Genomic DNA, 26,042 nt, shown 5'->3' with positions numbered 1-26,042 from the left:
CTTGTTTGGGCTCATTTAATTTTCGCTTTTTTCGTTAAGAATTCTTAAAACGATAATAATTACCCAAATTTAGCAAGAAATTGTTAAGGCATTATTAGCTTTATCTTGACTTCTATAAAATAAACTTCTTTCGACCTGGCGATATTTCCTGTAACAATTTCCCTTGCATACAATTTTTATGCGGACGATGAATGTCGCGGATGTATAAGATGTCTTATATTAATAAAAACCCCATAACATGAATAAGGTCACTACGGGGACAACTTCATAAATATTGGCGTAAGACCAACAGCGCAGCAACTAACTACGAACAGGGTCAGTTCAATTGACGTAATTGCTTACTATTTTCAACTACATTGCAATGTCGATCGTGTGATTGATTTCAATGTGCGCACGCTAATGCAGCAAGCAGTTAACGGGCTTGCCTTTTGAAGAATTTTTGTTTCTGAGTTGGCACTTGTCAGCGTGTGGAAATGCAGCCCGCTGAGGAAGATCGACTCTAAAACATTGGTTCGTTATCCTCACTCGTCTTGATGCGAACTATCACACATGCGTCATGTTATTTGAGGCGATTTCGTTTTTAACGCAAGTTAATTTTCCCAGAAAATGTGCTGGCTACGGTTCGTAATTATGGTGACGTATTGCGCACTTAATGGCATTAGAAGTCCATGATCTACCGAATATCACAGCAAGATAAATTAGCCGTTTATGTTCATTAGAGAGAGACCTTAGGAGTTTATTTTGTTTTGACTTGCTGTTATTGTGACATAATAATGTAAAGCGTGGTTAAGCCGGTGGTAAGAAGTATCTCTCTCTCTTATCGCTACGTCAATTTTATCAAACATTTTGAGGAGTAGAGTTTCAGGAAACGTGCCTGGTGACTCCTCTTGATTTCGAAATAACAGATTAGCCGCTTGGTTATCTTCCTCCATTCTATATCTATAGCCATTCCAGTAAGATTTAGTTGATTTCCACCTGGTGTTTCAAGCACAATCTGGGATTAGGAACTAACTGATAAGTTACAGTATCTACAAGCAGAATATTTCTTGGCACCTTATTACACCGATTCAGTTCTTTTAAATTTTGATATGGCTTCTGTATTCCTTCTCATGCCGCCTACCTTGTGTAAACTGTGGGTCGCCGTAGATTGCTGATTATCACAGCTGAGCCGTAAATTAATTTTTGTCAAACCGATGTAAAAGCCATTGCTTACGGCCGCTGTTACATTCCCCGCTATGCCACTAAAACTGTTTTAAACGATATTGCTGACACCTGTTTGGTGAGCGAAATAGTGTTTAGTAATGCAGCAACATTTTTGTCGTACACTTATTCTGAATTTCGTGTTAAGCTAGAAACGTTGTAGCGGCCACGTTAAAGAGCTCGGCCGGCCTTGTGTGAAGCGATGACCGCCGATTTGGTAGTCCTGTCCCGGATTTTACTTCCAGTTCCACTGTATTAGCAGGACGACCTGAATATGATCATTGAATGTCGATTCTAGTATGCGCGTATCTATGTGTACGGTGGTCGGTCAATACAACGCAAGGACTATCCAACCCCCAGATGGTGATTGGGTCGACCTGGGTTAAATTGGCGGGTCGACCAGTATTCTACACCGTTTCAATTAATCTGCAAGTTACCATAGTCAGTTAAGTCACATACAATTTTTAATATGAGCCATGTTTTTTGTTTTAGAATTATTATAGCAAAACGGACCCAACATGGATGGCAGGCTGTCAATCTCGAAATACGTGACCAAAATACGTCATAATCATTGTCGTCGGGTGTTGGCGCTCATCGTTCATCGACGAATGATTGGTTGTTCAGAAGTTCATCTGTCACGTCATGCACTTGCAACTTTGTGACCAATGAAATCAAGGTTGGTGAATTCTACGTCATTAAGTTAATTTCGATGTTTGAGCTGATAAAGTGCCTTTGAAAAATGACAGTTATTTCACGCTAATTGTTTTTTATGACCCGAAATTACAACAACGATCCGGTAAATCGGTTGACTGTCATTGTTGATTTTAAGTTAAAAGTTCTTCAACAGCGTCCTAAAACTGTGGCTACTGGCTCATATGATGTAACTTTGCTACTTTCGTAAATATGCAGCATTTAGAAAATAGCCTGTGTTCTTTTTGGAAATAATTTGCAATTCTCAGCTCTTCATACCTGGGTTTGAGTTGGTCGTGTTTCAACCGCGTTTTAGTCGTTTGATTTGCGGCCAACTCGCATCCAGGTTATTGACAAAGCGACAATTTGCAGGTCAAAGACTATCTTTCGTTTCAACGCCATTTTAACGCTTGATATAAATTTCGTTACAAATTGTATCGTTTCGCTGACCACTTGAAAATCATGGTCGGTCACTTCCGGCATTATACGATGTGGTCGGCGATGACCATCAGAGATTTCAAAGGTGTGTTATTTCGCGCCGAGTAAAGCAGAATCTCATATCCTCCATATTAGCTATTAAATTTTTGATCTGAAATATTAACAACTTCGAAAAGTGTTGATCAATTTTGTGTATTCTGAACCATTTTATCTTCCCGTAGCTTTGGTTAGTGACTGATGACGAGAGTTGCTTCTTTCGAAAGCTCGTCTCCGCCCACGACATGGGCTGCAAGAAATTTGTTCGTCGATTATATTCGTTGACTTTTTAAGAGCGACCAAAACTGTTCTGTCTTGCTGCTATGAGATGCAACTGTGCGGTCTGCGCGAATGCGTCTCGTGTTGAGAATGAGTTATAATTAGGGCAATGCTCAACTCTTCATACCTGGGTTTGAGTTGGTTGCATTTCAACCGCGTTTTAGTCGTTTTATTTGCGGCCAACTCATATCCAGGTTTTTGATAAAACAGCGATAAGAAAAACCAGACAAGTTCACGAACCATCGCCATTTTAACGCTTGGTCAGACTTTTGTTACGAATTAAAATCATTTTGGCGGCCACGCCAGAGATTTCGGCCGACTGCGTATGACCCGAACACGGCCATCTGAGAAATTTTGTGTCGGGGTCTGTGTCTCGTATACATGTCAAGGCCTAAACGACAAGACACTATGACATAATAATCCAACCACTCGGTCAAGTTAAGGGCTTGCATAACTGCATATGTACACCTGACCCTTATTAAGATGTAATTGCACCAACTCAATGATGCGTCATACACCTTCTGAATTGATGAATCATGTTTTAGTTTTGTTTTTCAAACAGAGCGTAATTAACATACAAGACAGGTTCAATGTTATGAAATATTTCGCCACAATACTCAACTTTTTGGATTATTGTAGTCAAGGTCAGTGATATCGACGGTGTGAAGTTAATTTCGATTTTGCTGCAACAAAAAATTGCTCAGTTGAAAGCAATTTTGTGGAATAAGCATTGTGTTTTGTCGTAAAATTGACAGTGTTGTTATTTGTCGGTTGGCTGCCATTTGTGACTTAACACTTGGATTTGTTTCAAAATGTCCCAACCACTGTTGCAATTGAGAAGTAACTTTACGGTTTACGCGAAAGTTTTCGGTTTAAAAATATTTTTATTTCTTAAAAATTTTTCAATCTTTAACTCTTCATACCTGGGTTTGAGTTGGCTGTGGTTCAACCGCGTTTTAGTCGTTTGATTTTCTGCCAACTCAAATCCAGGTTTTTGACGAAGCGACAATTAGATGATCAAAGACTATCATAAATACCAACGCTAAATCTAAATTTTGTTTGCAAAATGAAATCCTTATGGCCGACGCTTTAAGGCACTTGGCGGGGTGCGTGTCGCCTGAAATCCGCCGATTGATGAACCTTTTTCCGGGACCAGTTAAGTAAGTCATACGTGTCAAACTCCCGGCCCGCTTTACAATAAAACTTGGCCCGCAATGTTATTTCATACATTGAACTATTTCCGGCCCGCGAGATCATGGTACAGTATAATTTACTTTTTTCAAGCAAGAAACAAGATTATAACAAATCGCACAATACAGCAGCACAGCAGTTGCCGTATCATACGATAGAATAAATCGATTTATTCTTACCCTTGTAATATGGGCTGCTTTTTTCTTTATTGTTTGTTAATTCTTTAATGCTTTTGCAAGGAGATGAATGAAACATAATGATGTAAGACAAGAATAATCAAAAATAACCCCGTCAAAAATCTTCAAAAACATGAAAAATTTGGTGTTGTTTCGCTGCCTGTTCCAGTTCATGTACTCGTGTCACGAAACGTTCAATAAAGTTTTATCCTTCAGGCAAGCGGCGTTTTTAAGTTTTGATTTTTGGCCCCTGGTGCGATTGAGTTTGACACCCCTGAGTTAAGTGTTTGTGTATTGAGGTTGAAGCGGTGCTGATCTAGGACGTAAAAATTTCTTAATGTTCGCTGCTGATGTAGGAATTGTTATGCGCATACTAGAGTCTGATTTTTAATAACTTGTAAATTGCAGCAGTACATCACCTTAATAAAATTGTGACGTAATATCCGAGTACTGGAAATTAAGCAAATTAATTTTGGTTTTATTTGTAATTGTTCAAATATAAAAAACCTTTTGTTTTGTTCTAGAATTCACAACGACTGAGGTTGCTGATTTACAGCTAAATTCGTTTAAGATCAACATAACTTCTGGCTTAACTACTATTGACATTGTAGTTAATTATCATGCTCGTAATGAAATATGTTGTTTTGAAATAAGATTTTATACTCTTCATACTTGGATTCGAGTTGGCTGTAAATCAACCGCATTTTAATCGTTTGATTTGTGGCTAGTTCAAATCCAGGTTTTGACAGAACGAAAATTAAACTGATGGATGATGACGCAATTATTCATGCGATTGCGGACGACAGACTTTTAATCTACTTTGGCTCCACTGGCCGCTTGATTGACGCGGTAATAAGCCAAACTCAGCGCTTTATCGCTGAGTAAAAAACTCACAGGTGCAGCCCTGGAATGCTGCCAGGTTATCATCGTCGCTGGAATTAATTCGAAGCTTCCCTGTCGGCTGTTATCGGCTTTGGTTATAATTGCTGGTTTTTATTTTCGTTCACCACGTGCAAGCGTCATCTTGTTGCATCCGACGCTTGTTGTTGCGTATTTTGAATTAAGTAGAATACACATGGTGGTTGCGTAATTAGATGCTAAATGTTATCTAATGAGATTAGACCGCCATGAACGGGGCAATACGTTATGAGTTGGCCATATATTTTGTGTATTATACTTTTACACGAAATATGTCCGACTAAATTTCTAATGTCCACAAGCTGCAAGAAGTAAACCAGTTCCATGTAAGAAATATTACTGGGGGAGAAAAACAACGCTTGAATGTGCTTTGATTATTCCACATAATCTGGTTCATTAAACAAACACAAATAACTCTGACCACTCTTTTGCGTGCGCTTGGAACAGTTCATCTCAACTGAGGAATGTGCTCGTTTGCTGAGATCAATACTTGTCCATTGCACTGGTCCCTTTCAACCTTTAACCTTTGTGACGTAGTGTCTCACAATCTTGTGTGTGCGCACTCGGCCGCAGCTGCGAGTATGATGTCATTTCTTTCGTCTCAATACATACGGGACTAGAATTATATACACTGCGCTGTCATGTTTATCATTGGGAATGTTTCAAGAAAAAAGAAAACGTTTGTTGCCAAAATTGTAATATATTGGCCCATCTCAGACTCACAAACCGCTCAACAGTTATTTTGGTTTAACCGATGTAAAAGCCATTACTTGCGGCTGCTGTTACATTCCCCGCTATGCCACTAAAACTGTTTTAAACGATATTGCTGACACCTGTTCGGAGAGCGAAATACTGTTTGGTAATGCAGCAACATTTTTGTCGTACACTTATTCTGAATTTCGTTTTAAGCTAGAAACGTTGTAGCGGCCACCGGCCACTTTAAAGAGCTCGGCCGGCCTTGTGCGAAGCGATTGCCGCCGTTTTGGTAGTTCTGTCCCGGAAGTTACTTCCAGTTCCACGGTATTAGCAGGACGACCTGAATATGATCATTGAATGTCGATTCTAGTATGCGCGTGTGTATGTGTACGGTGGTCGGTCAATACAACGCAAGGACTATCCAACCCCCAGATGGTGATTGGGTCGATTTTCAGTCAGACTCGTAAACCGCTCAACATATCATGCACCGGTTATTATTGTCGACCACAACGAATGCGAAATCCAAATCACCAGAATTAATTGAAGTTAAGCGCTGAGGCGAACCAGGAATACTGTATTACAGGAATTATGGCTTGACAAGAGAAAAATTTTTGTTCCTGTTGACAACCAAATATACCCCGGGTTGTGCGCTTAGTGTTGTGCTTCCTACTTACGTTGTGACATTTGTTTCAGGTCATCACCTCACAACACAGCGCTAGTCACTTGCTGGCGCCATACTCAGCGTCTCTATTGTCAGGTCGTGGTTTAACATCCTTGGTTTTGTGTTTCGTGTGTGTTGAATAATTCTTTTCTTCTCTCATTGCAACAGTAAAAATTATTTGCGTTTTTTTCAGCACAATAATTTCTTGGCATCAGTTGATCAGCCTTGTCAAGGGCGCCTTCTATCTTTGCAATCATTTCAACAATGCACTCTCCTTCCAAGGGTATGTGCAGTGCATTATAATCGATTGGGTTTGGTTTTTATAATGAAGTTTTAATAAACGTAGGTTTCTTAACTGAATATGTACGGTATACAAGACAAAACCGGACTTTATGTCGTCACGATCTTTATCCTTAAACTGATGCGAGCCTTTGCACAACTTAACCTCAGGCGAGGATTTCTCATCTTTAGTACCAGCATGTTCAGTAGGAATATTACCCGTTGCTGTTTCTCAATACGTATGTGGCTGGTAGTAGATTGAGATGCCGCGATGATTAGCGCTTTGTTACGGTTTGGGCATTCCAGTTGCTAAATGTGGCAGCAAGCCTGAATGATGGGAAATCATGATCGAGTTAAAATCTTTGCATTATCTTCTACAAAGCATCGAATTAAACGTTAGGTTTACCAAAAACAACTACATCCTTCATATTAATGAAAGTTAATTGAAAATAAATTGTTGTTTTGTTTAATGCTTTTTTATTTTGCAATGAGGTGGGGCGCGAAATTTTTAGGTACCGTCAAGGGGGGCGTGTGCCAAAAAGTTTAAGAACCCCTGATCTAATGAGATTAGACCGGCATGAACGGGGGCAATACGTTATGAGTTGGCCATATATTTTGTGTATTATACTTTTACACGAAATATGTCCGACTAAATTTCTAATGTCCACAAGCTGCAAGAAGTAAACCAGTTCCATGTAAGAAATATTACTGGGAGAGAAAAACAACAACGCTTGAACGTGCTTTGATCATTCCACATAATCTGGTTCATTAAACAAACACAAACAACTCTGACCACTCTTTTGCGTGCGCTTGGAACAGTTCATCTCAACTGAGGAATGTGCTCGTTTGCTGAGATCAATACTTGTCCATTGCACTGGTCCCTTTCAACCTTTAACCTTTGTGACGTAGTGTCTCACAATCTTGTGTGTGCGCACTCGGCCGCAGCTGCGAGTATGATGTCATTTCTTTCGTCTCAATACATACGGGACTAGAATTATTATTTTGTTTTGGCTACTATTTGGCTATTGGCTATTATTATTTTGTTTTGGCTATTATTGTTTTGTTTTGTTTATTATTTGGCTTTGTGTTTCGTGTTTGTTGAATAATTCTTTTCTTCTCTCATTGCAATTTCTTCATCAGTAAAAATTATTTTCGTTTTTTTCAGCACAATAATTTCTTGGCATCAGTTCATCAGCCTTGTCAAGGGCGCCTTCTATCTTTGCAATCATTTCAACAAAGCACTCTCCTTCCAAGGGTATGTGCAGTGCATTATAATCGATTGGGTTTGATTTTATAATGAAGGTTTAATAAACGTGGGTTTCTTAACTGAATATGTACGGTATACAAGACAAAACCGGACTTTATGTCGTCACCATCTTTATCCTCACACTGATGCGAGCCTTTGCAAAACTTAACCTCAGGCGAGAATTTCTCATGTTTAGTATCAGCATGTTCAGTAGAAATATTACCCGTTGCTGTTTCTCAATACGTATGTGGCTGGTAGTAGATTGAGATGCCGCGACGATTAGCGCTTTGTTAGGCTTTGGGCATTCCAGTTGCTAAATATGGCAGCAAGCTTGAATGATGGGAAATCATGATCGAGTTAAAATCTTGCAAATGCTCTTATTTCAACGTGAAGACATAGGTGCGGGTAGGATACGGACTGCCTTAGTAATTTTTTTACAACCGGCAAATTATCAGATATTTATGTTTATGCTATGATGTTTCTAGCTTTAATAAGATTTTTCTCAACTCTATTTCGAAACTACATTTTTCCAAAATATTGTAATTTTGATAAAAAAAAGTAAGTAAAAACGTCATTTATTTTGTTTATCATTATGCTATTTTTTATTACCAGGCTCACGACCTGTCCACCATCACCAACAACTCGACCTTCTACTTATGCAAGGAGGAACTGACTTAGGGAAAATGAACTTTAAGAAAAGGTTCATGTCTCTTTTAAAAAAATAAAATAAAATTAAAGCAAAGTCAACATTGCAAGCTCCTATGTTTTTATTTTTGCAACATTGTAACCGGCCTGTACCTTTGTCGTGTGTCGAGCATCTGATGGATTGAGTGGGCGTGAGTGGATCAAACTGTGAAAAAGTACGGACTTAAAGCGCAGTCAGCATCGGAACCGTTGTAAGTTGTCGTGTAAAGTTCTTAAACCAATCTTCGGCTTGTCGCTACACTCAGAAATCTTACTTGTTGCTATTATTCGCTTGTGGCTTATGTTTTAGGCTGTTGCAAGCCACAGATCAAAGTACAGCATCGGAGGTTTTATCACGAAATAAATCTTAAACTCAACCGTTCACCAGCTAATTAAACCCCATCTGCTCGGCTTGTGGAAACGTCACAGGCCCAGGAGTAATTTACGAAGTGCAAATTTGATCAACGCGCGTCGAGCACTTGGGTGCAATTTGTGCTTGTTAAGATCCGCAGCCCTAATTGTTACTGCACGATGCTCACTGTTTCGACTTCAAATGCGAGTTAAGAACTTGTTAACTTTGGAGTAAGATTTTTTTTGCGTTTGTTAAACACAGCTTAAGTTTTCAGTTCAGGTAAACAAAGCTCAGGATTTTGGTCTTCAGTTTACAACAAAAAGTACAAGAAGATATGAGTATAGTAGAGACATATCAACAATAAAGCATTTGTTAGAAACAATTATGGATGACAATTACGTACCTGTAAGTTTTGTTTCGTAATTTTTCATAAAAAAGTAAAGTTTACTTTAAAATATTCAAATCTAAAGTGTTTGTTGCAGAAACCTGATAAGACATGGGACCAATTTTGCAACAGAATCATCAACCAACCGGGGTACACCGTCGAATATGCTTACATGGGCACGATAATGGAGAGAGTGGGACAAGACGGAAACCATCCGGGGTTTGCAGAACTTACCGTGAATAATGTTTTGAAATTTGTTTTTAGTTTTGTATCTTCAAGTCAACGTTTACGTAAATTGTTATAATGCCGACTTTGCGATCTACATGACCGGTATATAATATATATAATTATATACTTTATATAATATTCTCTGCTGGTCGGTTGAACCTCGGCACTTAGCATGAGTGGATGAAGCTTAATCTCTGTATTTTCATTCAATTGTTTAATCGAACTTCGACATGATTCCACCAGGAATCCGAAGCGTACGCCATCAGTAATTCAAATGGCGTAGACTTTCAGTTTCGAGGCGACGAATACAGTTTTGTGCAGTATAAGAATGGTGTGTACGATTACGATGGTCCTTCAAGGGAACTTGCTTATGGACATACCTTCAAATGTAAGATGTCTATGCATTGGTAAACGTTACATTGTGGAAAATGCAGATTGAATAGAAGTCATAGAAGTACCATAGTGTTGCTGGTAACGGTAAAATATTAGTATTAATGCAGCTTTTTCATATTTTGTGAAGGTATCTTGATCGTTTTTAGCTTTGAAAATCGTCCCAAAGGAAGATTCCTTAACCAGTGCCAACACGCCTTACGATACGGACTGAGCCACCTGTGCAACATGAGGGTTTGAATTCAGCGATATTGCCACACCAGTGTTTTTGACGTCACAAATATATATTGAAGTGTTAACAAGAAAATAAACATATTTTGCTACAAGCTCTAAATGTCTATGGCTGTCACACAGTCTGCAACTTTTTATTTCGTATTATCTGGTCAATTCAAAGCTAAGTTTTCACGAGCTTTGAGTGAAAACATTCAACCCATTTATTACGTCGCAAAAGTTGGAAAATAATTTTGTAAGGCGCAAAAGACAGTCGCGAAAAAATCTAATTTGTGAAGTCTATTTGAGGCCAAAAGAAGTCTTTATAAAAGATATGCAGTGGGCCTATGTGTCGATAAAGTTGTAGGCTAATAAATAGCCTGGATCAAACCTTGGTGACAGATGTAGTAGGCCCAAAATCGAGTTCACGCTAATCACTTGTAATATTTAAACAAAGTATGGGTTTTACCACAAATTTAGTCTTTGTCGCGTATTTATTACGTAAGAAACAGCGTAATATAAGTAATAAATTTTAATTCAAAGTTAATATAAATTGTGCAGTAATTGGCGATTACGTGGTTTATATGATCCGTCCAAACAGAGCTCTTACGCAGAATGAGTTAAAGAAATACCTGTGCAGCTATGTCGATAGACTAAACGGCAAGGTATTAAAGGAACAATGCATGAAGCAACAACAACCTTGCGGTGTGGATGTTCAAAGTAATCACTATTGACTTGATGGCAATAAACTGGAAGTGTAAGTTGCGGCCGTTAAGCTACCAGATGAGCCAAACTTATACTAATTATCACCACAGGTAATGGAAAATGGAAAGGATTTCAATCCTATGTTAAGAGAAAATAAAATGTAAACAAAGTTAAAACCATTACAAAACATAAAGTAAAGAAATAAGTAACAAATTTTCAACAAAAATGCCGTTTACAATTTGAACGGCATTGACAACACCTGCTGCCTAAACCTCTAAACCTCCGAGCTAGCAAATCATGTCACTTTTCCATCCAACGACGTAAAAATTTCCGGTCAGAATCAAATGGAACTCAGCACTACAAACGCATACTCATGAGTTTTAGCAAAACTTAAGTTTATATTTAATAACACCGCCTTGTCTTGTCTACTAAACAGAACCATATCTCATAGCGTTGAAAGATGTTGATAAAATCACCGAGAACTGCTTATCGCTGATGTGTTGGGTGTGAACTGGTGCATTGCTACTGTATTTTAACGTTTATTGATCCCAATGGATGGCACGTGTTCCAGTTAATCACACTTCGTCATTTATATTCTCTAATGAAGGACCTGTGCAAGGCCCGAAACAAGTCAGTGGTGAATACGATGATTTCTGCACTTGTCATTTTTGCAACAACTTGATTCAAATCATTTATCATAAGATTGTTCACTATAGTTTCGCATCTATGTCTCGGTAAAGAAAATCTAGGACGTATTCGGTACAGCATCTGGTTTGAACATGGATGGACTTAACTTCGTTTTGTTCATTTTTAGAACTGTTATCCAAATCTTTTGTAAGAAGAATATGGAGCGTCGCAAAAAGAAATCGACAACGAGCATAAACGACTGGAATGGAATCGTTTTCAAGCGCCAAGGCAAGTCAATAAAAAATAAGTTTCTTCTTATTCAAATGTTTTATTTCATTCACGCAATTTGTTTTAAAAAATCAACGTGCTACGTGCGAATGCCCACGGCATCAATTACTTCACTGGACCATACTCTGTGTCTTTTGTTTTCTGTTGCTTGTTAAAAACTTTAAAATAAAGGTAAGCGTAAAGCTTGTGTCATGTTATGGGGATGTTGTTGTTTTTCAAATGTTATATCCATCTTGAGATTTTGGTTAAATAAAACTCAAGAGTTGTTACTTTTTTTAGTAAATAACAAAAGGTATAAAGAGTAATCAAAGATTTGTAGCCAACGTTTGCTCGCTATTGTTCTTGCGAATCGTTGTTGTTTTACTATTTCTGGAGACAAACGTTAGTTTGCGTTCATATTCGAAAATCTAAGGCGGTTGTTATAGGACAAGAAGATGAATTGGAACCAATTTTGCAACGATGTGTTACGTCGTCCTGGCCGCTCGGTCGAATATGTTTATTTGGGAACAATGATGGGAAAGTTGGGGGAAAACAAAAACAATCCGGAATTTCCTGAACTCACAGTAAGTAATTTTTAAAAAGAGTTTTTTTATCAATTCTTTATGTTCAACGACATACGAAAGCTGTCATTTTGCCGAATTTGCAATTCAGGTAATAGTTACTGGTTGCTACTAATTTCAAACACATTGCACAGAGTTTGCATGAATCTTGGACGAGCTAAGCAAGTTCAACATGAAATAAATTTAACTCTGCTTTTACATTCATTTGTTTGACTTCATTTCAAAATCATTTTCAACCAGGTGGGCGAGTTCAACATCATTCACAATGCCAATTCTTTAAATTTTGGATTTCGTGGCCACCAATACAGTCTTGCGCAGAGAAACAATGGCGTTGTGACTTACCAAGGTCCGACTAGGGCTATTGCTTTTGCAAAATCTTTCACATGTAAGAGATCTATGCATGGTTAAATACTTTTTTAGAATGTAGCATGTGAAAGTAATAGAAGCCACTATGGCATTGTGAGTAAAGTTTATTTGTTTAAATGCTGTCAATTATGCCACGTTTTTTTCCAAATTTTACGTAGGTATCATAATCGTAATTAGCTGTCGAAGTCCTGCAAGAGGAATGGTCGTCAAGCAGTGTCATCGAGCGGCAAGTTACGGAAAAAGTCGTCTGATCGACATGAGATGTTGATCTCAACAACATCACCTCATCAGTATTCTCGAAGTGACAAGCACAAGATAAATACTTACTGGAGTTAGGACTCAAGATACAAGATTTCTGTTATTGATACTGATGTAAATTCTTATCAACAAAAATAAATTTATTTTGCTACATCTTGGAAATATGCAAAGCTGCTTTTATGCGCAATGTAAGTTCTTTGTCTGTTTCACCCAATCCACACAGAAACTATCGCTTACAAACAACCATAAATTATTGTAGTTACACGTCATAACCACCGAAAAGAGTTTTGTGGGGAGCAGAAGACGAAAAAATACTGAAAAGTTATTTTATGAAATTTTTGCCTAAACTTAAGAAACTGAAAAGTTAAGTCTTAAGTTAATTATTAAACCGAAATATTTTTTAAAATTATGTGTGTTGTAAAAGCTATAATAGTCGTAAACCAAAATCTGGTGGCCGAGTATAGTTGTAGATGTAGAGGAAGTTGTAGATGATTGCTAAACCTGGCTTCACCAATGAAAATGACATTTCATTTGTACATGTTTGTATGAGAAATTAACTTATTAAAAAACACAAAGCCTTTGAAGTATGGCTGAATCTTTTTAACGTTATTACCAAAAAAAAAACAGTAGAAAAATAAACAAACTTAATAATATTAAAAATCGTACAATAAATATGAGAAAAATTTTTCCACAAAAAACGCAATTTGCATATTCAAAGTTCTTGCAATCAATATTAACTTGGTAAAACACAATTATTTTTACGGGTCTCTACATATCCACTTATTCAATTCCAGGATAATTCGAAATTAACTCTGAACCTCTTACTGTAAGTGATGGTGAAAATGTAATTTTATTTAATAACCAACAGTGTCTGGCCTTCTAAGCAAAACTATTTCAAAGTTTTACAAAAATTTCGAAATCAACGGCAAGTTTTTCTTGTTGCGATTTTTGGGAGTGGATTTTTCCAGTAATAAAATGATAATAATTTATGGACATTTGACGTCATGTTTGGTTGCGTATAATATGTTTTTGTTTTTTTTGACAAAAAATAAACCAAGAATTCCTTTGTTAATATCATTGCTGTTATAACCGCATAGCTCATGGAAGAAGTGACTAGCCAAAATGCGTTTCCTTTTTCTGCTTGTTGATAGCTATGAAAGGCTTATAGCTATCTACAATCCTACCAAAATACTTCACTGTTTTGTGTCGGTTAATCAACGTGCAATACGGGAGCCTCCGAGAAACTTTAATTGTTGTGCTTAATTGTTCAGCGTCTTTTGTTGTCAGTTGTTTGCTCTCAACTGGTTCTTGCTGCAACTCAGATAAAATTCAGCAAAGTTTTTCAGATCACATTTGTAGGTCAGACGTTTGTAGTCTTTGTTGCAGTGTGACTTCTTTCTGTTTGTTGACATCTTATCTATAACAACAAGGCTCAGTTTGGAGTGTGCTTGAATTTTCAAAAAATATTTATAGAAATTCGACAACTCAGAAACGGTAAATTAATAAAAGGGAAAATTGTATTGTATTTAAGCATTTTTGTTTTATTAGTTCTTGAGATACATGAAAGTAAAGAATAGTTACGTAAACCGACAAAACACCAGTTGTTGTTTTGCGCATCGAAATGTATTGGTATCACTTCTGCCATGAAGTTATTAAAAAGGGCGCTCTTTCGACGGAGTACGTCTATGTGGAAAAGGCACAAAAAATGCTGGGAGAACACGACAGACGCGGAAAGTTCCCACAACTTTCAGTAAGTAATTTTGTAGGAATCTATTTTCAACTGCGCAGATTCTGTTAAAAATTTACGTAAATTTTTGTAATGCCAATTTTGCGACGATGTTGATTGTTGGTCGGTTCCGCTTCTTTGTCTTTGCCTTTGATGTGTTTTGTTTCTCACTTTCAAAACAATATGTCTTTGTTTTAAAAGGCATCAGGATTGAAACCAGATAAGCGAAATTTTTTGCTTTATCTATTTTATTTATAATCAGAATATCGATTTTGTTTTCGTCTTTCTGTACTTTTTGATAAAACGTCTTTCTGTCCGATCTATAGCGACTATAGACCTTGTTTAACTTTTGCAATCGAGTAGACAAGTTATATTCGTACTATAAGTTATATTCGTTATATATAAGTTTATATTCGTTTCTGTATTCTTTGTTTAAAAAACTGTTCCTTCAAATGCCAGGAATCAGAGGTATGGATCATTTGTAATTCCAACGGTTCGCGCTTCACGCTTCGTGACGATAATTACCAACTTCTGGAATTACACGATGGGATATTTTTCTACGATTGTGGATTAAGGGTTCTTGCGTACGGAAAGATCTCTGAGTGTAAGTTATCAATGCAACCTTTTTAAAGACAGTTCGAGATAAAGTTGTAACTTATAGACCATTGTGGCCATCTGAATGTGTTTGATTTATTTAAACAGGTATATACAGAACGCTGTGTTAATGGGACGCTTTTCTTTTTCATATCGTTGACAGATATCTTGATCGTAATTACCCGATTAAGTGCTGACAAATCAAGGCTTCTTAATTGTTGTAAACACGCAATAACTCATGGACTGGGCGCCATCAAAGACCGGGAGACATGAACGAAGCAACTTCGTCGTTTTCAACCACAAATGTATATTGAACTGTTGTCTATGAACTTAAACTTAGTTACGTGCAGCAATACATGACACGCATTTGAAGCTGTCCTAATTTTTTTTGGGCAACTTCAAAGAGAAATGTACAATCACAAACATATCAAGTTGTTATCCGTAAAACATAAGCATGTAAATTATCTATATTATCACGTGCAAAGTATATCATGTTTACAATAATGTTTCGTTATTTATCAAAATTAATAAAGTACATTTCGCATGAAACTGGTTTGAAACCGTCTAAACTCTAAGGTATTATATATTTCTTACCCTCTATAACACTGGTCAACACGATTTTTGTTGCAGATTGTGTTTGGGTCTTTTTTACCTAATTTGGGGGCGCTGAATCCGAATCTGGCGTTATTTTGTTTCTATCACATCACGTTTTTGAGATAATATATAATTTATATATGTTCATTATAAAATAATACTGCAAATCAGAGACCGCCTTGAAATGTAGAAGTTGTTTTAATCAGAACTGCTGGAACGTTTAATCATGCAAAACACGAACACAAAGCCTCGTGTTCAGTTAAAAAACATCACTAGAAATTGACCGTTGAACATTCAGTGTAATGCCACAATCTTTAAGAACTCGAAAATTTTCGTTTTAATGGCTTTCGTTTGTTGGTAGTAGTGTAAATTTCTCTCTTCAAATTCCAGCAGTAATCTGCCATCATGTGGCAATCCCATCGGCCCTGGTAGCGCTCTTCCATAACTCTAATATATTGGTGGAAGCGCTCACCTTGTTCTTCACTGACGTCCCCAAGGTTTTCAGGAAAGTAATCTGAATGATTTTTCAGAAAATGGAGCTTTATGCTCATATTGCATTTCATCTCTTGCATGCTGGACAACATTTCTTTTACGAGGTCTTGATAGTTCGCTGCCTTTCTGTTGCCAAAGAAGTTACTAACAACTAAAGAAAAAGCATTCCATGCCCTTGCTTCTAATGTGTTCATTGATGCGGCAAAATTTGCATCTCTGAGCAACTGCCTTATTTGTGGGCCGTTAAAAACTCTTCACTAAGACTTCACTAAAACCTTTTTTTTTTCTTCACTAAGACTTGGGAAGGCTTGGCATATGTACTTAAAGCAATCTCCACTGTGACCAAGGGCTTTAACATACTGTTTCATTGCGCCAAGTTTGATGTGAAGTGGCGGCAGGATGATCTTCTTGGTATCCACTAACGGGTTATGAATGATATTTTTTTCTCCAGGTGTTAAACTGCTCCTTTCTGGCCACTTATCTTTTATCCAATGCTCATCTTTGGCTCTGCTATCCCAGTAGCAGAGAAAACAAGGGTATTTGGTGTAACCACCTTGCTGTTCTAACAGAAAGTTCATCATTTTTATGTCTACACATAATCCCCAGCCATGATCACTGTACTTCAGTGTTTCCAGCACATTCTTAATGTTTTCATACGTCTCTTTGAGTGTCACAGAATGTCCTACTGGAATCGATGCATATTTATTTCCATTGTGAAGTAACACGCATTTCAGGCTTCGTTTTGAGCTGTCAATAAACAGTCTCCACTCATCTGGTTGATATTTGGCTATTCCTAATTGCAAAAGAAGACCTTCAATATCATGGCAATAAACCAAAGATCTTTTAGAAGAAAAATAGTTCAGAAATAGCTTTTCTCGATTCCGATAAAACGTGACAGATCATTCAAACTGGAGAAGGTTTTTTCCTGGAGCCGTGAAGCTAGCAGTTCTGAGGCCTGTTTGGAAAGATTTAAATCACGGATTAAATCGTTCAGTTCCGACTGATTGAACAATAAGGGTTGCTCAGAAAAGGAGCTCAAGGGTTGAAAATCTAAATCTGAAACTTCTTTATCAGTTTGTGAAGAATCAGAGGATAATCTAAGCTCTTCTTCACTACTTTCGGGCAGATGAGTAAAGGTAGGCACAGGTATTTCGTCACTGTGTGCAATAGAACGCAGAGCAGAGGCAAGATTTGGATATTGCAGCTTGTGCTTGTTCCTCTTGTTGTAACCTTTCACACTGACACGACAAAAGTAGCAATCATCGAGATAGTTTTTTTGTTTTGGCCAGATCATTGGTATACCAAACTTCAGATGTTTGTCCTTGCCCTGAGACCAAGATCTCAAACTCTCCACGCAACTTCTGCATACTTTATGAGGGACCCAACTTTTATCTTGGTCCCCTAACTTCACCTTAAAGTAAACGAAATAAGACCTTTTCACAAAATCGGTAATTTCATGTCGTTGAGAAGAGACAGTGAAGCAACCACAAATGTAGCAAAAAATATTGGGGTCATTGGCGCATGTACGCTTTTTGACAGCTGACATAGTATTTAATACAATCCAAAATTACAACTCAATAACACAAACTGACTCCATAAAGTCAATGAAAGTATACTGCGAAAATTACACCCCGTCTTTCGTTTGGTTTCAAGTTAGTTTCAAGTTTCAAGTTCAGAGTAAGCAGAATTAGCACGATAAGCACATTAAGCATGATAAGCAGATTAAGCATGATAAGCACGATAAGCAGTTTGGTTCTTTGGATAAGCAGACATCCCGTGTCTTTTAATGTTTCAAAACAAGCTTATATGACCACACATTTGGGTTATTTGCCAAAGCGCATAATTTTATTTTACCTTGTACAAACAATATTATGTTTATCGTTTACAATGTTTATGTTTTACTAAAGAGCAAGGTGCTGTCATAAAAAGCATTTATAAAGCCGATTAAGTCTGCAGGGCAGATGTATAAAGATAAAGATGGTAACAAGTAATGAACTACCAAAGAAAAATGAATGCGTCCACATATATTTTCGAAATTCGAAAAGAGGTCCGTGATTGAAAAAGATTGAGAACCATTGGATTAAAGTTAACCGAAATCTCTGTCATTCAGTACTACAACAAAACTTTCAGCCGAGGTTTCATCATAGGTGATTTCAATAACAATATTTGATCTGTTGCTGTTATACGCTCACCGTACCGTCGCTAATGAAAGTCAAAATTTGATCAATTTATGAAATTGGGGAAAATGCGCAGCGAAAAAACCTCACGTGATAGAGCAATTCTGAGCTCAGAATTGGATTCAGCAACCAAAACTTATCCTAAATCAATCATCAAAGTTCATGCAACTAAAAATTGTTTTGTTTTTGTAGACCAGTGTAATCTATTCTATGGAGTCTATGCTATGAACTGCCCAAGCTTACCGTTTAGCAACAATTATTACGTCACACTAGGCACACACGAATGACTAAGATATCACTCAAGATTATTTGCCTTAACCGAGGCTTTGTGTTCGGTTTGTTGATCGCATGGATTTTGATGTAGAGTATACGACAGTGATTTAGATATTAGCAAATGTGCCACAGAACTTGTTATAAACAGTGACTTTTTTATTTCCTTTTTGCTATGTTACGCAATAAAGCTATTTGGTAGCGTCTTGGTGTACCTTCTGTTCCAGTGTGACATCACTGCGAAAGCCCAAAAGGGACAAACACAAACAAGAGCACAAAGTTAACAAAAAAACTAATTTTGTAAACGTAAAGCGGGAAAGCTTGTACGAACCAATATTACCAAAATAGGTTTGAGCAATACCTTAGAGCTTGTACCGCTGTAAAGTAAGCAATCGACTGTTTTCTGTGGAAATATTTTCTGGCTGTAGTTTCGGAAAATATAGATTCATTATAATAAGTATTGTAGGCAAATGACCAGATAGGGTGTTTAGGTAAAGTAATCACCATGTCTTTTTTCAAAAAAATTGTTATACCCATTACTGCTGCTACTTAACTTCCAGGTTAAAACTAATAACATCTCCAGGTTTAGCCCTTTGACAATATCAGTTTAATTGTAAAGCAAATTTTGATTTGTTTATTGCGGTCTGTTGACTAACGCACTAAGTAGCGTTAGTCAATCATCCATTACTGAAAAAATACAAAATAACCTGTCTAACACAACCACTAAACTCGCCGAAACGAGTCTTGCAACAGCTACTTTCCATTGACCTGATATACGTTTGAATCTGGCTCGAATACCAATAACCGCGTTGACGTCACATCAGCTCCCCACAAATTATTTTGAAAACGGTTTTTCAAATAACATGTTGACGAAAAAATCTCGAGAAATGTTGTTTATATTTTCGGAATCAACGTATTTTTACCCTTTTTCAGGAATCCAGTTAAAAAGGCTTCATGTCCACTTTAATCCTATACAAAGCAATCAAGACTGCAAAATGGGCGTTACAAGATTACGAGCGATATAGCGATTATATCCATAGCCCCACTGGGTATGGAACACGGAATACTATCGCGATCGAGCCCAGATTTCGATTCTCTCGACCACCGAGCTGACCGATGCCGCTCTTTTCCACGTTTACTTGGATATTTTGATGTTTTCCGATAAGTCGTTTGCTGAATATGGTCGTTGTAGCTGTGCCGCGCGACCTTCTGTTATAAATTAACGTCATCATTTTCCGAGCAAAGTAGTTTGGTTGGGCAAATATGAAATCTCAAAGACGCAAATGAACAAAAGTGATAAAGCGATTGTTTGCACAGAAACACTGAGCCCCCTTAAGAAGCTTTTATTTGCAACATTTCATTCCTTGAGAGCGTCTGGTTCCATTTAATCAACGTACAACGCGGGTAATTCACCTCCGCGTTAATTGCTTCACTTCTGCCATGACCGACTTCTCTCGTGGTCCATCGCTGTCACATACTACATGTAGTTAGGTTATAAATGTTTGTCAGAGTTGCTTTTTGGACCTGCCGAACACTTTACGTCTTGATTATTTGTTCAGGAAAGCTAGTATTTTTCTTTATGGATGATTAGTTTACTGCAGAGATAAATAAGGACATGATATATAAAGATATATAAATAGAGTAACACGGAAAGCGATTTGGAAGCCACGCCTTCAATACCTTTTTGAATATAAAACGCTCATGATCCAAGGAAAACTTAAGGGGATTGCTTGAGCACACTAAGACTATTAAGTTGCTAGTTTTTTGATTTAGTTTTAAGATTGCTTGAGCTCATTGAAATGAGTTGGGACGAATTTTGCGATGATATTTTGAGTCGGTCAGGTCGTCTATTGGAATATGTTTCTGTGCGGGTCCGAGATCGTGCACGAGGGGAATGTGGGAGATGCCGTTTGAATTATGAAAGACTTGCAGTAAGCAATTTATCTAAATTTAGAGTTTCATTAACAAAAATTGATAAAGTTCAGCTTATTTGTCATAGTAGGTTTTTGAAACTTTGGGCATTCAACTTTTACAAACGCGTTAACAGTGTAATATTTCGCATATCCATTATTTCCACGTGTTTTCAAATGTTTTTGAGATTTGCAAAAAATATTTTTACATCGATACCGCGAGAAGCTTTTTGTTGATTTCTTTTTTTTTTCGTTAAAAATTTGTGAGCTCAATTTAAACGCGAGCTTTTTCTCAATTTAATATGGAAAATGTTGTTTTTTTCCTCGAATTTGTATAAATTTACTTCGATGTTTTTAAACAGGATCTATCGATGAGCGTGATTTATAAAATGCGACAGAAAAGAATGGAACCCAGTTCGTGGAATCCAAACTTCCGATTTGAAAGCGAGGATTTCATTCTGGTGAAAAATGACGGTGATATATTTACTTACCTGAGTCCAGAAAGATCAATTGCTTACGGGGAAATGTCCCACTGTAAGTTTTTACTTGCATAGAAAAACACAGAATCATAGCTTTAAAAGTTGAAAAATGTCTTAATCAGAGCTTTCAAAATCATTGTGTGCAACTTTGTTGTTTTTCTCTGCAGTCTTCGTGGTCGTAATAAGCTGTGAAAGTCAAGACAAAGAAACAATCATTAACAATTGTGAGCTAGGTGCAAGGGAAGGAGTAAGAAAACTCCAGGAATATGAAATGTGAAACTGCTGCAACGTCTCGGTGCTTTCGAAGTCGTCAATAAATATATTGTAATAAATATTTTGTTGTTTTTTGGAAATATTTCATGCCCCTGTCACTCGATGTAGTTGACCCGATTAATATAGAAACTATCGACCAATAACCAACCAACCAACCAACCAACCAATAACCAACAGCCCAACCAAGAGTAACTAACCATCGAGAATGTATAAACCAGACAGAGATCAAACCATATATATGTTATACGTCACAATGGCAACGATGATCATAGTAAATGGGAAGTTGATGATCGGATTTGATGTGGCAATAATGGCCACTTCGTTCTTTGTCATGAAAGATGTGATAAGGCATTGCTCTAATAGGGTCGAGTGCTGCGAATGGGATGGATAAAACACTTCGCAGTAACCGAGGTTTTAGATGGTATTTCGTGATGATATGAGTTTCTATTTTGTTATTGATTAAACCGATCTTAACATTAAGAAGCTAAAATAAATAATATTTACAAGAAGCGTATTGAAGCAATAAGAAGACCTACACATATGCAACGTACGTGTCGTGCTTTAATAGCACGAAGTGATAAGAAATCTTTCATAAAAAAATGTGATGGTTGTTTTACAGAACTCAGTCAAAATTTTATGCAGGGTTAACTTCAAATCATGGCAAGTCCAAATACTAGTTGATCTTAAATCAAGAAATAGTTGCCAGTACCCGAGACACAAGATAAGTGTTTACATTAATTGTTGCCGAAAATGCAGCACACATTTGATGCTACAATTATTACGACAGTGCACTAAAATCGTGGTTCAAGGATATGTGCTTTTAGGTGCATATTTAGTGTTGTAAAAAAATGCAATTGCTTGCACAAACAAAATAAAGTGATATAAATCAAGTTTCTTAATTGTTGCCTTTTTTGCTTTGAAGCGTGTTTTGTATTAACTAATCAACGCAATTTTGTGAGTATGCCGGCGGCTTTCATTACAACACTGATGTATCGTGCTCAGCGTTTTTCGTTCCCAATTTGCTACTTTGCAGCTTGTAGTCAAGTCAGAAAAAAGCAAATCGTCATCTTTTAATGTATTCTTTTTTTTTTATTTGAATACGATACAAAGTTGCTTTTCAGTTGAGTAAAGCTAAGGCGGGATTGTGCTGATTTTTATTTTGCTATTTTTTCAGTAAAGGTACAATTTACATAATTATAAGAAACTCTGTGAAATGAATTAGAACTGTTTTTGCGATGACGTTTTATACCGCGCCGGGAGATTGATTGATGATGTCTATGTGAGGACCTTAAACAATTTTTAGGAAAATGCGGCGGCAACTATCAGTGTTTTTGTTTTCTTTCCGTAAGTAATTTTATGTAAAAGTAAACATTAGCAAATGCAGTTTTCTACTTTACGTTTAAGTTGCTGGAATGCCGATTCTTCGTTGCGGTGGATGGTGGTTTGTTGAACATTTGTCAGTGATCTTTGGTTGTGATGAATCGTGGACGATTTTAAGTTCTGCGAATGCATTTATTTTAGACCAAATGTAGAGTAGTTGCCATCATATTTATTAGTCATTATGTCAGATTATCATTTTGTATAGCTGTTTATTTTTGTTTTTTTTTAAATTTGTCTTAAAACGCTTCTCACTGTGGCGTTCGGATAATTTCATAATTGCAATAATTTATATAAATTGGCATTGCATAAGTTTTGTATTTTCTCCAGTACAGATAATAATGTTTGCAAAGCTTTGTAGCGTGCTGACGTAGATTGAAGTGTTTCAAGTAGCATTGTATTTGACTGTATAATAGTTTGTACGTAGCTAATGCATTGTTCTAGCAAATTGTAGTCAAAAAATAGTTCCAATTGACCTGTGACGTAGTTAAGTGTGTCAAGTGGTTTTCTGTACACGGGGTAAATCGATTTGAATTCTTTGTGAGAAAAAGGCTAAAATTGGAATTGTACACGTGACTATGGGCTAATTGGCAAAAGCTGATTGGCCAATACTTTAGTATAAAAAGAAATGTTTGGTTTAAATCTCTCTCTTGAAAAGTATCTGAGAAACCTCTTTAGACATTCACTTCTTCCTGAGTTAGTTCCTGTGAATTGAAGTAATAACTAAGATATTGGGAATTGGAAGCGTGGTGTAAATATTGCTAATTCGATACAACTTATTCGGACAATATAACAATTAGAACTTATGAAGTTGGTGTTGATTTAAGAAGCAATATAGAGACAGTAAACGTAACGGAGTCAAAGACAATCATTTCGGAGTCGAACAAAGACTGTAAGACTTGGCTTGGCTTAGGCCATCCCTAAGCTACCATCAATAATACACCACAATTCCCATATCACATTGAAACAACGATCATTGATTACGAAACAAGAGATTTTAGATAATTTATGTAGACCCACCATAGATGAGGATTTTACATTTGTGTTTTCATTCATTTCTTTAATTTCACTTCGTTGTTTTAAACTACACATACGAAAAAGCCACAATCACTAACTCCAATGGTTTCAACTTCCTGCTTCGCAACGAAGAATACAGACTTGAAAAATTCCAGGACAGGGTTTTCAGTTATGACGGACCATTAAGGTCTATTGCATACGGGAACACTCGGGATTGTAAGACGTCTATGCATTGCTAAACCGCAATCAAATGAAATTTATAGCAAGAGCAATCACTGCGCTGTCAGTGAAGAGTCTGTAGATAATTGTTTAAAACTCGTCAATAATGCAAAGTGTTTGTCTTCGCATTCTTTCCAGGCATCTTGGTCATAATCAGCAGTGAAAGTCGAGGCAAGGGTCATTACTAGGGCAAGTTTTTGCAACTTTTGCAACTTTTTTTTACAGCTTCCGGAAGCTTCCTAAATACTCAGAACTTATGTAGGCTAGTATGATGTTTTAAGCTGTTTGTAGGAATTTTATATTGCAACTTTTGGCAACTTTTTTCTATTTTTCATGCAACTTTTTACTGCAACTTTTGTTAAAATTAAGTGCAACTTTCTCACGTTTTTAGTGCAACAAAAACTTGCGCTAGTCATTACTCAATGTCACCAAGCGGCAAGCTATGGGTTAAGAAGTATTTACGAAATGCAAAAGTGAAATCTGCCACATTTTAGCATCAACGTTAACAAGACACCAACAGACCGTATTCCAAGCTTACATAGCAAAAATAAACGTATTTTGCAATGACGTGGAAAAAAGCGACGCGGTTTTACGTGATCTGTAAGTTCTTCTTTCATAAGATTCAGTTCAGAACATGATCGAATCATTTTAATAACGTCACAACGGTCGAAAATATTTTTACCAAATGCAAGCAAATAACGTTGATAAGTTGATCATGATGGTCGCTTCCTTTCTTTTACAGATATCCGACTTGTTGCTAAAAGAGTTTCGAAAAAACTTACACTTTAGCCGAGATTTTGGGTGCTTTAAAGAAGGCAAAGTTGGCACATTAGCAGAGGTGAGCAGTCGGTACTTTGAAAGTACCGTCAATAACGGTACCGGTATTTGGCAAAAATTATACCGATCGTTTCGGTACTATTTTTAAAAAGTAGTTCGGTATTTCGTCGGTACCAATACTTTTTGTGTAAAAGGTGCTGCTATTACTCCCCCTGTAAAGGTTATTTCAGGTTAAAACATATGTGACGTTAATCGCTTACAATTTTGCTTGACATTTCGAGGTTTAAAAAAATCAACAGATGCTAAAATTAGTATTAATTAACATGTATTTTTGAAAGCATATTTGTTAAAATTTTGAAACAAATTCACGTGAAAAGTACTGACTGCCGGATCTGACTGAATTTTCTTGAAAAAAGTAATTCGGTTCTTTTTTTCAAAACTACAGTTGTCGATACCGAGGTACTGCTAAATAATACATTTTCGCAAAACATGTTTTTATCAACATTGATGCTTGGATTAGTAATATATGTGTGACGATACGTCACGAGCTGTCTTCCAAATGCTTTAATTTTATTTTGGGACCTTACAATTCAGTTGTTGACCGGACTTGAATTCTCCTTAATGACGTCAGATAATTTCATCGATTGAACTGTTGTGCCACATATAAATACTGTTGTAATGTTTGCAAGCCTTCCTTCTACTCTTCGTTCTCACTTGTTACCAAGCGCAATGTAACATTCAGTGAACTTTGCCCAAAGGTGAAAACCTTTGCGTCTTATAATACATAAAATGGGAACTTTATAATTTAGTAATATGCATAGACAGAATTTAAGCCACTAACAGCATAGTCACGCTGTTTGAGAAATGAGAACTCATACCATCGAGTCAGAAGCAAAACAAGTTATCATCTTCAATAGTACCTCACTCATATTGTAACAATAGCCACCAGTGTTCGCGGTCTTTGGGGCGAATATGATTGTTGTGCAATACTTCACACGAGTAATACACAAACGAACTAAAAATTTGTCATATATGTTTGAGTAAATTAACCAATAAAGGAAACATGCGTGCACGCAACCATTATGCCTCAAAGTGCAACTGCACCACAACTTGGTTTTTAAGTAAATAATTTTGTAATTAACCTTTTCACAAGTCATTCAGCGAAAAACTCCAGTGATGAGAAATTAATTTTTAAATTTCGTATTTTTTGCATCTCCTAAAAGCCCGAGACACTGAAACTTCTCCACTTCGCCACTCCAGTATAGACCAACAAG

The 26,042-nt window shown here is 36.9% G+C and overlaps 4 protein-coding genes across 4 annotated transcripts; all 4 read left to right on the top strand.

Annotated features, from left to right (window-relative positions):
• Positions 1-8,805: 8,805 nt before the first annotated feature.
• Positions 8,806-10,181, top strand: LOC143452578 (uncharacterized). The gene is made up of 4 exons (XM_076953610.1): positions 8,806-9,251; positions 9,329-9,466; positions 9,703-9,847; positions 9,980-10,181. The coding sequence occupies exons 1-4, from the start codon at positions 9,231-9,233 to the stop codon at positions 10,087-10,089; spliced, it is 414 nt and encodes a 137-aa protein (XP_076809725.1). The 5' UTR covers positions 8,806-9,230; the 3' UTR covers positions 10,090-10,181.
• Positions 10,182-11,742: 1,561 nt separating this feature from the next.
• LOC143452553 (uncharacterized) lies at positions 11,743-13,441 on the top strand. Its single transcript, XM_076953573.1, has 4 exons — positions 11,743-11,850; positions 12,105-12,242; positions 12,480-12,624; positions 12,764-13,441. Exons 2-4 carry the CDS (start codon positions 12,114-12,116, stop codon positions 12,871-12,873), a joined length of 384 nt encoding a protein of 127 aa, XP_076809688.1. The 5' UTR covers positions 11,743-11,850; positions 12,105-12,113; the 3' UTR covers positions 12,874-13,441.
• An 831-nt stretch (positions 13,442-14,272) lies between these two features.
• Positions 14,273-15,780, top strand: LOC143452515 (uncharacterized). Its single transcript, XM_076953519.1, has 3 exons — positions 14,273-14,613; positions 15,049-15,193; positions 15,347-15,780. Exons 1-3 carry the CDS (start codon positions 14,485-14,487, stop codon positions 15,454-15,456), a joined length of 384 nt encoding a protein of 127 aa, XP_076809634.1. The 5' UTR covers positions 14,273-14,484; the 3' UTR covers positions 15,457-15,780.
• A 4,603-nt stretch (positions 15,781-20,383) lies between these two features.
• On the top strand, positions 20,384-21,738 carry LOC143452531 (uncharacterized). The gene is made up of 3 exons (XM_076953540.1): positions 20,384-20,647; positions 20,989-21,160; positions 21,273-21,738. The coding sequence occupies exons 1-3, from the start codon at positions 20,516-20,518 to the stop codon at positions 21,380-21,382; spliced, it is 414 nt and encodes a 137-aa protein (XP_076809655.1). The 5' UTR covers positions 20,384-20,515; the 3' UTR covers positions 21,383-21,738.
• Positions 21,739-26,042: the final 4,304 nt, after the last annotated feature.

Source organism: Clavelina lepadiformis, chromosome 4, assembly GCF_947623445.1.
Source record: "Clavelina lepadiformis chromosome 4, kaClaLepa1.1, whole genome shotgun sequence".
NCBI classification, from domain to species: Eukaryota; Metazoa; Chordata; class Ascidiacea; order Aplousobranchia; family Clavelinidae; genus Clavelina; species Clavelina lepadiformis.
This window is presented reverse-complemented; position numbering and strand designations above follow the sequence as displayed.